This window comes from Toxotes jaculatrix, chromosome 18 (assembly GCF_017976425.1).
Source record: "Toxotes jaculatrix isolate fToxJac2 chromosome 18, fToxJac2.pri, whole genome shotgun sequence".
Classification (NCBI taxonomy): domain Eukaryota; kingdom Metazoa; phylum Chordata; class Actinopteri; family Toxotidae; genus Toxotes; species Toxotes jaculatrix.
The window spans coordinates 16,159,093-16,171,948 of NC_054411.1; the positions used below are offsets into that span (position 1 = coordinate 16,159,093).

At 42.4% G+C, this 12,856-nt stretch overlaps 1 protein-coding gene across 1 annotated transcript; it reads left to right on the top strand.

The window, feature by feature from the left end:
- The first annotated feature begins 32 nt into the window (after nt 1–32).
- LOC121198373 (aconitate hydratase, mitochondrial-like) lies at nt 33–12,746 on the top strand. Its single transcript, XM_041062439.1, has 18 exons — nt 33–88; nt 1,503–1,645; nt 2,214–2,472; nt 3,159–3,251; nt 3,533–3,691; nt 3,845–3,995; nt 4,124–4,228; nt 4,323–4,414; nt 5,152–5,257; nt 5,655–5,812; nt 5,912–5,985; nt 6,249–6,360; nt 7,213–7,395; nt 7,680–7,775; nt 8,126–8,317; nt 8,607–8,739; nt 9,407–9,528; nt 9,644–12,746. The coding sequence occupies exons 1-18, from the start codon at nt 53–55 to the stop codon at nt 9,773–9,775; spliced, it is 2,346 nt and encodes a 781-aa protein (XP_040918373.1). The 5' UTR covers nt 33–52; the 3' UTR covers nt 9,776–12,746.
- The last annotated feature ends 110 nt before the right edge of the window (nt 12,747–12,856 follow it).

A 12,856-nucleotide genomic window follows, 5' to 3' on the forward strand; every position in this document is an offset into this window, starting at 1 on the left:
AGTCCAGTGACGTCACATCAGGGCGACGCTGGCTTTGTTATTAGTGAACAAAATGGCGTCTTATTGTTTGACTGTCACTAGGCTGCGGGTAAGCAAACGTTATTTTACTTTGACAGGGTATATAACCGCCTTGCTGTGTTGTACATATGTGACAGCAGATATGCTCCGTTGTGTGGTACAGCCGTCATTGCTTACGGTTGACCGACGGCGGGCGAATATAGAGCAGAGTACGCACCTAGCCGCTGTCTGTCAGGTCACGGTGTCCCCGTGTGACTCCGGGCTGCGACACGTTGAAGCCGTTATAAATCACGCCCGACCCAGGGACAATTGACATAAAATCATGTTATTGTTAACAACAGTATCTAATTCAGTCAACATCAGAACTGAGCAGCGGCTGTGAATGGACCTAACTGTCCTGATGTTTGCAAGGTGATCGCAAGGTTACGGAGTTGTCTTAATGACAGTTCACTCCTGTCAGCTGGGACTAATGCACAGCTGCATGTCCCCGGTCCAGGGGTGGGTCGTGAATCATCACATAATGATCATTTTAAAAAGCAACGGGCTTTCTGTGAGCATCTGTTTACTATACGATGTACTCAGCCTTTGATGAGATTTTGTTTTTTATTATCAAATTGTATTATTTATGATGTTTTTTTTTTTAAATTATTTAAAGATTTTTCATTTTTATTCAATTTCAGAATACGAAATCAACAATCAAACAAGCACTCATATACATATTAACATATGCCTACATTCATTATTCCCATAAATAAATACCATGTATTATAAAGCTGAATAAATTACAGGGAGGAGCATATATCTGCTAGTTTGTATTAATGAAGATTAATCCAGTTCTGAAGACAAAAATGGTGGCCAGACACTAATAAAAAAATTCTGGGCCTGAGCCTTGATTAGAGTTTATTATTTGGATCAGCATGAGCTAAAGAGCGTTCATTGCAGGGACTTGACTTTACATACAAACTGTAAATTCAGTGACTACTTGTTACAGTCAAAGGTTCTTGCCCAAGCACTGAATCTGCTGCCCAGTAATATGTAGTAAAATGTGAGCATGTAATGGTGTTGCGACATTACAGTTTTAAAGATGTGAAAGTTAAAAGGCCGTATGTTAGAGGTGGGTCCAGTGGAGCATTTTTGGCAGCTGGTTTAGCTGGAGTAAAGAGTATTAGCAGTTGCAGATTAATTGGTTTGTGTCCATTCTTGCGGAGATCTAGTCAATCTACTTAGCCCTTTGTGACCAAAATGGAGGATTCCTCTTTAGTCTTTCTGTAGGCCACATGTTTTTCTGGTGCCACTGGCAAGATTAGGTTTTAACTAGCCTCACCTGCTTTGGTTCCTGGTCATGTGTCCCCATTCTTCCATAATTTAATTGCCTCCATAGTTATTATGTAACTTAAATGTTGATATATTGGTCCTAAGCACTACAATAAAACTTTGTTTATGAAGTTATTTCTCAGAATTGTATTTTTTTCCCCCTGGTCTAGCTGGCTCTTGGAACTGGGGCGAGGCGGTTTCATGTCTCCGCAGCCTTCAGCGCAAAAGCCAAGGTGGCTATGAGCCGCTTTGAACCCGGTTCCAGCATTAACTATGGGAAGATGCATGAGAACATCAACATTGTACGCAGGAGGTCAGCAGCAGTTGCACCTCTCAAAAATACACATGGACACACACACAGAGCCTTTGTTGATTACAATTTGGCTCATGAAGAATGGCTGGTGTTTATCACAGCTGCACAGTAAATCTTGTGACATTTACAGCGTTGACTTGTCAGAGCCAGTATGGCCGAGGAGCTAACTTTGGATGACCTGGTGTTCTCCTCCTGCATAGCTGACCACATGCTGTAATCCAGGAACAAGAAAAGCCTTTTGATTCACCGACAATTATGGAAACTGTCAGTCCCCAAATGTTTGCTGAGCCATAGTTAATTCAGGTGTTGACAGTTTTCCTTGATTCTTTGCATCCAGCAAAATGTAGTATTTCCCAGAAGTACTTTATGGGCCAAACTGATAAATTTCAAACATGAGAGTTGGATCTCAGAAAGTAAAATTGTTGTTCAAGTGAACTTGTGTTGGTTTTCATTTTTCAGTTAATACAAATTGTTTTATGGGAAAACATGATTTGTCTGAATATGTGAACACTTAGTGTCCAACACAATGTAATATTTGCCACATCTTACCACCAATCCACCCTACCAGGCTCAACAGGCCTCTCACTCTGTCGGAGAAGATTGTGTATGGTCACCTGGATGATCCAGCAGGGCAGGAGATCGACCGTGGCCGTACATATCTGCGCCTTCATCCAGACCGTGTGGCTATGCAGGATGCTACAGCTCAGATGGCAATGCTTCAGTTCATCAGCAGCGGTCTGCCCAAGGTGGCTGTTCCCTCCACCATCCACTGCGATCACCTGATTGAGGCTCAAATCGGAGGGGCTCAGGACCTGCAGAGGGCTAAGGTGAGGAGTGATACATTTATTGAATGTAAATCTTTATGGTATTTTGTTTCTCTGCTGTACCACTGATATCAAATATAATGCCAATTTCAGGTTGAGCTGACCCGAGCTGGTTCATTTTTACAGCCAGTCACACACACACATATCTGACACCCACAACAATGGATGACAACACTAAGCCTGTGTCCTTGCAAAGTGTATATCTGATATCAAACTCATAATACCCCATTAATGTGTTGGCAAGATGCAATTATGTGTTTCTACAGCTTCATGAGCTTGTCCAATGAGTGAAACAAGAGCCAGTGTCTATTTTGAGAAGTGTTTATAGTGCAGTTGCACGTTGCAGTATATTTTGAACAGTTTTTTGTTTTTCGGCAAGGCCAAGGCAAATTCAGACAATTGTTAGAACATTCTAACATTGTTTGGATAGCATTTTATCCTCATCCTACAGGGATTCATGTGGTTTCAGAGGCAGCAGCGTTTAACAGTTTTCTGTGGGCCAAAATAAATATCATGGTTTGGTTCAAAATCTGAAGGTTTGATCAAATTCTCTGGTTAACTACATGCCTGGAGGTGAGGTTAAAAAACAGTACTAAGGTTGAGTCTTGCACCTGAGTTTGTTCTTTTAAAGTTGCATGAACGTAACCTCAACAGGAGCCAAAACTTCCTCCTAATTACTCTTAACACAGGAGGTGAACCAGGAGGTGTACAACTTCCTCGCAACTGCTGCAGCCAAATATGGAGTTGGCTTCTGGAAACCAGGCTCAGGGATCATCCATCAGGTAAAGCACACTCATTAATGATAATGCTTTTAATGGCTCTTCTGACTTTTGTATACTCCACAGCGCTGAGAGAATAATCACACAAACATTGCTTAATAAATTCTTGTCAGTGAACTTGCACCATCATACACTGTCAGCAGTGAATCAGCATGCAGTTCCTTCCTAAAAGTATTTGTGCCAGAACAGTTAATATGTGCATTTTAAATAACAGTCCAAAACTGTTTTAAAGTCATGCTGGGAAACTGTGTGACCGACTGTGAAATGTCCCCTTCTTTGGCCAGATCATCCTGGAGAACTACGCCTATCCTGGAGTGATGTTGATTGGTACAGACTCTCACACTCCCAACGGCGGTGGCCTGGGTGCCATCTGTATTGGAGTGGGTGGAGCTGATGCCGTGGATGTGATGGCTGGAATCCCTTGGGAGCTCAAGTGTCCCAAAGTGAGTTCTTGGCATCATCTATCTTGTAAATTTTTTTGTATCTGATTAACTTTCCCAGTGTCAGCCCTGTTTTCAACCACTAAATGTCTCCACGGGTGTCTCTTATCTTTTTTTTTTTCCATCTGTTTAAGCCTGTGTGCTTTTCTCCTTCAGGTGATTGGAGTGAGGCTGACAGGCACCCTGTCTGGCTGGACCTCTCCGAAGGATGTCATCCTGAAGGTAGCTGGCATCCTGACTGTGAAGGGCGGCACTGGAGCCATCGTGGAGTATCATGGGCCTGGAGTTGACTCCATCTCCTGCACTGGTAAGGATGAGATACATCATAAGATAATTGTTGGTTTCAAGCATATCTTGCTTGAATAAATCACACATTTCCTTAACTGTGGTCAAGTATAATTTACCGTATGGTTAAAATGACACTTTTGTTTTCAGGAATGGCCACTATCTGTAACATGGGAGCTGAGATTGGAGCCACTACGTCTGTTTTCCCCTATAACCACCGCATGCGGACGTATTTGGAGAAAACCGGCCGCGGAGGTCAGTCGTTTACTGTTCTGTGGTCTCTGTGCACTTAGTCTTTATTCACTGTGTCTTTACCTTCAACGTTGTCTCCTTCTTCATTCCCTCTCAGAGATTGCCTCTTTGGCTGATCAGTTCCAAGATGACTTGGTCCCAGATAAAGGCTGTGAATACGACCAGATCATTGAGATTAACCTGAGCGAGGTGAGTTAAAACACTCTTTAGTTATGTAAATTATCAAATTATTATCGGCATGTCCCAAAACCGTACTACACAATTCTTTATAGGATACACAATGTACTGATTCTTACAGTATACCGGTTTAGCTGTTGTCATACAAAATAATCAACAAAGTCTACTTTTTTATACTAACATGAAATATGTGTGATGGTTCGACTTTAGGATGTCAAAGCCGATTTTTCAAAGATATGGCAAAAACATTAATACTTTTGTTTTCCAAGATCTTTCTGGAGCTGCTTCACCATCTCTCACAGATGATTTGAATGTTTTCTAGCTGTGAGCAGCTTCTCCATTTCCCCTGTGCTTTGCATTGTGGAAGAACAACATCCATTAACCACACACCCAGAAATTATCCGTATTTATCTGCTAAAGCAGCATGTTGTTTGGTTTGAGTGTCAATACACTATATACTCATCCTGAATTTGAGCTTTGTAATGTGCATCCCACCACCATAATAAATGTTGTGACTCTTACTATGTTGTCATTTTGTCACAGTGTCATCAGTCTGTGTTTCCTGAGGTGATTTCAAGTGTTGTCCACTAAAATAAAAGTACAGCACCCACCTCTCAATATTGTCACCTACTTTTGCTTCGTCTCCTTGTGTATTGTGTGGTTATGGTGGTGTAGGAGGCAGCACAAACGTGCCATATTACCCATATTATGATCGTCCTTCATTCTGCCTTGTTTCCGTCCTCTAACAGTTAAAGCCCCACATCAACGGACCATTCACCCCTGACCTGGCCCACCCCGTGTCTGAGATCGGGGCCATAGCTAAGAAGAGCGGCTGGCCCCTGGAGGTTAAAGTTGGTCAGTATTTGTGACACAGCCATATTGTCTGACCGTTTTTTAATATTTATAATGCTTTGTCCAGTGAAATGTGATAATTCTTTCTTTGTCCTCACTCTAGCTGTGTTATTGACCAGATATGATCAGATCATATTGCATCTCTGTCATGCTCTGGTCCTCCAGAGTGACTTACCACAATCTGTACTGAACACACTACAATTACAGGCATTGACACAGAGTGGAGTATATTCATGTTGATTGAATATATAACTACATACTGTTTTGTCTCTTCTCCCATTTCATACAAAGATGTGTTTTTAAAATAGATGAGTACTTCCAGTCGGTCACTGTAACTGTGTGCTCCTTCTTTTTAGTTGCCTCTTTCTCCACTTACAAACATTTAACTCATCTCTTGCAGGTCTGATTGGCAGCTGCACCAACTCGAGCTATGAGGACATGGGTAGAGCGGCCTCTCTGGCCAAGCAGGCTCTGGATAAAGGTCTGAAATGCAAAGCCCAGTTCACAGTCACCCCTGGTTCTGAACAGATCCGCGCCACAATTGAGAGGGACGGATATGTGAGTCAGAATCTCACCAAAGTGAAGTGTTAAACTAGCGTGTGACCTATAGTATTCTTCTATTCTGTGTCTGGAAGAATCACGTTGTCCTTCTTTTAGGCCAAAATCCTGAGTGATGTTGGTGGAATCGTACTAGCCAATGCTTGTGGACCCTGCATAGGACAGTGGGACAGGTATGCACTGATGAAATTGCTCTTTTGCCAATACTGGTTAATGAAAATGAATTTTAATAACTGATGACTGGATTTCCAGTGAATATGCTGTGAGTATTCATGATGTGAGGAGGATAAACATCACTGTTTTTGGTAACACTACCACTGGATCAAGAAAAACGCATCTTAAGAGACTCAAAGCTTGGCACAAAATTTCATTCATGCTCACCAAAACTATCAAATGAAAGGTGACTGACGCGTTTGACGTTTTGTTTTTTCTTCAGGAAGGACGTGAAAAAAGGAGAGAAGAATACTATCGTCACGTCCTTCAACAGGAACTTCACAGCCAGGAATGACGCTAACCCAGCAACTCATGCTTTTGTCACCTCCCCTGAGGTAAGAAGAACTGCACGTTGAACGTTGAGCAGAATACAAGCTCAGCAGTAGGGCTGAACGATTTGTCGTTTTCTGATCAAAATTGCGATTTCAGACAAGGCAATTATGTGATCGCCAAAGATAAGGTTTTTGCAGTGCTCCTAACTGACCCAGGATCTGCTGTGTCAACTATTTTACACATACATGCCGTCTCCCAACCTGCCAAGCTCACCAATCAGCAGCGGCATTGCTGCTTGTGGACGGGTCACACTAACGCAATCAGTATAACCTGCTCCACCTGCTCCTTAATTTCTGAAATGGCTTCAGCTGGACCAGCAGCGGAGTTACAGGATTTAGTCTCCAATTCAAACATTGGTCATTTGGGAGCATTTTGGGTTTGAGGCTGCAGACGTGCGCCAGAAACAGGTACTGTGCAAAAACCTGTCGTGCTAAAGCTGCAACGTCCAGCGGAAACACATTTTGAAACACATTTGAAATCAATTCTTAACTTTAGTTTTCGTTCTTGCCTTAGAGTAATGGCATGTCATGTTTTAATGGTATGATGTAATTTTCTGTCATGTTTGTAAATGTTACTGTGCATTGTGAATATTGCACTGAAGCTTGATTTGAAGAAAGTCATGAATCAAATCAAATTAAATCTTTTCCTAAAATCGTTCAGCCCTACTCAGCAGTCATAATCACATGGGCATCAGTACACAGAATTACAGAAGCTCATATACACAACATAGTGGGTGTGTATCAGAAAAAAAAGCAGTGACATTGGAAGACGCATCCTCTGTCTTCTGATCTGATTAATCTAAACACACAGATCTAAATGCATCTCACTGCTGCTGTTGGCTAACTGTTGTGTAGATTGTCACTGCCTTGGCCCTCGCCGGGACCCTCAACTTCAACCCTGAGACTGACTACCTAACTGCTCCTAATGGAGAGAAGTTCAAGCTGGACCCCCCCACTGGAGATGAGCTCCCCTCCAGAGACTTCGACCCGGGCCAGGACACATACCAGCACCCCCCAGCTGAGAGCAGCTCAGTCAAGGTGGTTCTTTTTTATTATTATTATTATTTTTTAGAAAGCAGCACAACACTAATGACAACAGACTTTTATTGAGGTGAGCATCTGTCTGTCTTTGCCCAATAAGAGTTTGAATCAGTACATACCAGAGTAAGCTATGATTGAGGCTTGTTGTGTGATTCAGTGTACATTGTCAGTGCCTTGGCCCTCACCAGGACCCTCAACTTCAACTTCAACATGACAGATGTTTAGATAGAAAAGCTCTGTTGGTGTTCATTTTGATCTGGAAGTTGTTTGCCTCTGTTCAGGTGGACGTGAGCCCTTCCAGCAACCGTCTGCAGCTGCTGGAGCCCTTTGACAAGTGGCATGGAAAAGACCTGGAAGACATGAGGGTCCTCATCAAGGTGAGCAAGAAATGGAAGGAAAGTTGTGATTAATGTGAATTTAGGGGAAAGCTAGAAGCTGTACGAATAGAAGGAACTCACAGTCTAAATAACATTATTACTGTGAACAAAGGCAATGAAAACAAGTCTGAGATAGTTGTATGCGTCTGTATGCGTCTGTGCCTCCATTGTTGTCCAAAAAACCATTGAGCCAGTACTAATAGTGAAGAGCTTTCTATGTGATGTTTCAGAAATTTCACTCAATGAGATAAAGGGCATAGTGTTAAATAGCCATTGTATTCGGCGTCTTCATGCCCTCTTCTTTCTTCTTCTGCTCACCCTCCTCCCCTCTTTCCCCTCTGCTGCTGTAGGTGAAGGGAAAGTGCACCACTGACCACATCAGCGCTGCCGGCCCCTGGCTGAAATTCCGCGGTCATCTGGACAACATCTCCAACAATCTGCTGATTGGTGCCGTCAACATTGAGAACGACGCCGTCAACAAGATCAAGAACCAGCTGACAGGAGAGTACGGAGGTGTGCCAGATGTGGCCCGCTACTACAAGGTGAGTTTGACGGGGGATAGTGTCTGTTGATTATTTGTTTTAGATTCTCTGGGTAATCCACTGACTGAAGTGGTACACATAACATGCTTTAGTGTTGTTAAACTAAAACTTTCATATTTTCCCCATTTTCTGTTTAGTGCTTTATTTGTGTCTTATGTAAAGCACTGAATTTCCTTGCTTTTGATAGGTTCTATACAAATAAACTTGCCTTGCTTTTATTTATTTTCTCTGTCTGCTCCTGGCAGGAGTTAAAATTCTTCCTTGATCTTTGTTTACATTTATAACCCAGGCCAATGGCGTGAACTGGGTGGTGGTGGGAGACGAGAACTACGGTGAAGGGTCCAGCAGAGAGCATGCTGCCCTGGAGCCACGACACCTGGGAGGACGCGCCATCATTGTCAAGAGCTTTGCCAGAATCCACGGTAAGTTTGAGGAAGAAACATGCAAATATTACAATATCTACCTGTCTAGAGCTATTCTGGCTTCACTCTTTTACTCAAAATGTTCATTTATTTTCTTTATGAAACGTAGGCACAACAGGGAAACAGTATCTTAATAGTTGAAACTGGCTCCCAGAGAAAACTGATGATAATTTAGTCTGGCATGTTTACAGTCTGCCAGACTAAAGATGTCTCCAGCAGTGTCTAAGAGTCTCCAAGTTATAATTACAGTCCATTAGTGTCAGTTTTTTTGTGTACAGGAGGGTGGATGTATGGATAGAGGAAAGCCTGTCTGTTCAGAGGAATGTTTCTTTGATTTGTGTGTAAGAGATGTACTCAGAAATTCCAGAAAACACCAATAATAAAGCTGTCAGCATCATTTGGTGTCGGGCGCGGGGGGCGGGGAGAGGTTGGCAACATGGATTCTGTGTAAATGGAAACCCTAATTCATCATGAGAACTGCTGCTCATCAATAACACTGAGACACACATACTTGTGTGCATTATTCTCCATGACCTTGTATTTCTGTGTAACAGATACACTCCTGTCAGACAGAGAAGCCTTCTCTGGTTACCAGATGGAAGTACAGGATGAGTCAGTATCTTGCCGTTATCCCGCATTTTTCCATCTTTTCTTTTCTTCCTCACAGAGACTAACCTGAAGAAGCAGGGCCTGCTGCCTCTGACTTTTGCTGACTCCCGCGACTATGACAAAATTCGCCCTGATGACAAGATTTCAATCACTGGCCTGGAATCATTTGCCCCCGGCAAGGTGAGCGATATTCTGCACTAATGACACATTGATCCAAAGGACAGGGCTTCTCCTAACATTATGTTAAAGAGAAACAGGTTAAATGATTGATATTTGCGTCCTGTGTCCCTCTCAGGGCCTGACAGCAGTGATCAAGCACAGCGATGGCAGCCAGGAGTCCATCTCTCTAAACCACACCTTCAATGAGACGCAGATCGAGTGGTTCAAGGCTGGTTCAGCGCTCAACAGGATGAAGGAGCTCCAGTAGTTGGTGGCAAGGAGGAAGGCGTGGGGCCATTTAGGGGCCTTGGCGCAGGTTAAGAAGGGGAGGAAAATGGGCCTAGAGAGGGGCTTTGCAAAGAGGGAGAGATTATTTGAATGGTAGATGGTAACCAGACTTGATTTGGGGACAGCTGCAGTCATGCTCATTTAAAGGAAGAACACACACACAGACACAGAGGTCGCTGAATGGATGAAATGCACGCACACACATACACATACATGCACAGATAGGATTACTGTGAAAGCACTCCCAGTTGACAGGCAGACTTACATGAGTACTATTCAAACAAGCTCACAAAAGTGAATCTTAGCATGGAGTGTGTCTCTGTTATACTGTATTGTTCGCACTAGCAGCACTCCTAAGTTTAAAATGTGTCAAGCTTGTTTATTTAGCATTCAGCTGACCGTTTCACACACAGATGCTCGTCTTTTTCCACTGAACAGGGTAGTATTTCTCAATTTTTGTGACACATTAGTATCACTACTGTATTTCTCTAAAGCAGAAGCTGTTTTGTTTCACCAAAAGTCGCTGCTGTCACTAAGTCACTCCGCCTTGCTCACCACTCCAACAGGCTTGTTGGAAACCTTAGCATAAAAGTATTATTCATAATCAGCTACTCTATCTAGCAGTATACAAACCTTGTTGTTTGGATACTTTGGATATACTATATATGTGTGTGTGTGTGTGTGTGTGTGTGTGTGTGTGTGTGTGTGTGAGATATTTAAAAAGCTGGTTAAGTAGTGATGAGTTAACAGCTTCAAATTTTAACACCTGTAACTGTAAAATCCACCCCAAGACCAGACAATTCTTCTTCTGCATCATAGCTTCTCTTTAATGTTGTTCCAGCCAAACAGCTCAATAAGCTTACTGAGTTGACTGAGGTGTTCAACTCACACGAATGTACTTTTCCCTGTAAATCTCCAGACCTGCCACCTGAAGTACATTTAAGGCGCCAAATGGTGATGAACTTCAGGGTTCTGTGCTTTCTGATTGACTTCAGCAAGCGTTTCTCAGTTATTGCCGTTTAGAGCCACACTGTAAACAAACTACCAGGCTCAGTTATTTACTGTAAAGCAGCATCAGTGAAATCTCTTCAGCAACTACACCTGCAGCCCACCCTGCTCTCGCTCGGTGTTTTCATGCTGCTGTTCTTTTCATTTTCGTCAGCCAACAGGTGAATCTCTGTGTACTCCCCGCTGTTCTTCTCATGCTCACTTGCTCTTTCTTTGTTGTTTTCCACGATATAACTCATTGTGTGAAAACTTCGCTGTGGTTGTCTTTCTCTAGGACAACAAACTAGAACACATACTGCTGTTGTCTTAGCTTGTGCTTTGTCCTCTGTGTATGTGTGTATGAGACGCGTGATTGTTTTTATCAGATGAACACTCAGTGTTTGCATCTGTCTGTCCCTCTTTGCTCTTGCTGCCTCTCTTTTTGTAGACAACAGGCTGGCCCATGCAGGCCAAACCAAAACCTGATGTTTGGTTAAATAGGCTGTAATCAGGTTTGTGTTGCGAGAGGGAAAGCTGCACTGGGCAGGATTTTGTTTATGTACTCTGCAGGTCAAAGGTTTTAGAACACCTTCATTTTTCATGGTGTTAAAGTCCCAGTTTTCCAGTTAGTCCTCACTATCATCATGTGAAACTGCCTCGTGTTAGCTGTAATGGGTGATGACAGGCTGAGATTGTCTTTGAACTGAATGTTTTTTCAGGTTGAGGTTTGGTCATCCATAGCATGGGAAGGCCTGCGGTCTTCTTACACAAACTAACGCACAATCTAGTGTCCAGATGCCTGTACACTAGCACTTTGTAGAGTCGGTGTAGTTTTTAAGTGTGCTTTGTCATGTCGTTTTTGTTTTACTCTGCAAACTGCAAAATCTTCTTCTTCAGCTTACATCTCTGTTGTGAGTGACTCTGTAGGACTGACAGGCAACTTGTTATATTCATTACTGATACGCAAATCTTCAGACAGTAGAAAGATCTCGATCCAAGATCATTTTTGCATATAAATCATAGTTTTGCTATGATGTATACTTACTCTGCACCACTGAAACGCTGTTATATATTTTGGTGGGCTTAGGGATATTTGTGGCCATTGCTGCTATGTTTTATGTGGGAGTACTGCTGGTCCTCTGTGTTTACTTGTGGATTTAGATTAATACAGTTCCTGAGGTAAATCCCTATATACTAAAAAGTCACTAAGTTTGGACCTGTGTGTAAATGATGTGAAATATAGCTGCACTTTGTATAGGGATGTGTATATAAATAATTAATCATTATATAGATATATATATAAATATATATATGAACAAACAGAAAGAGAGAGCAAGTAACATGCTGTGTGTCTGAATGAGAGCCGTTAGTGTCATGATGGAGAGTCCCCTCTGCTGTCTTTTCTAAACTGAATCCCCTTTAATCTGATGGTTTCACAGACCAGTTGACACGTGGGTTGTGAGTTAAAAGAAAGCACAGATATTGGATTATAGCTGTTTGTTGCTGCTGGGCTTTGACAATGAAAAGGGACTTTAAAGAAGGTGAAGAAGCAGCAGCCCAACTTTAAGCACATAAATGACTCCTTATAGGGTTAGCTGGTCATTAACTCAACTGCTCAACACTGAGAATTGTCAGAAAAACTTTTATGTCCCCATTAAGCTCATCTTTATGATGGTTAGACACTCCTAATACTACTACCACTGCCAAAGATGCCTAAGGAAAATGCTATGAAATAACAGTTACCCAGGACCCACCCATTTCCATATGGCAAGACATTTCACCGTCTCTGTCCTGACAGCCGAGCGGTATAACACATGGGCTTAAATGCCCTGAGCAGCGATTTCCCCGGTTCAACTCCCGGACCATTTGCGGCATGTCATTCCCTTATTCTTCTCTGCACACGTCCTGTCTGTCTTCAATGTCCCTATCAAATAAAGGCATAAAAAAAAATCAAAAATTGATTTTAAAAAAACTTTACCATTTCCATAATCACTTGATTATATACTGGGCATCGTTTCCTACAGAATTGAACAGGATCTTCAAAAATACTGCTTAATTTGATCGTCATCTTTGC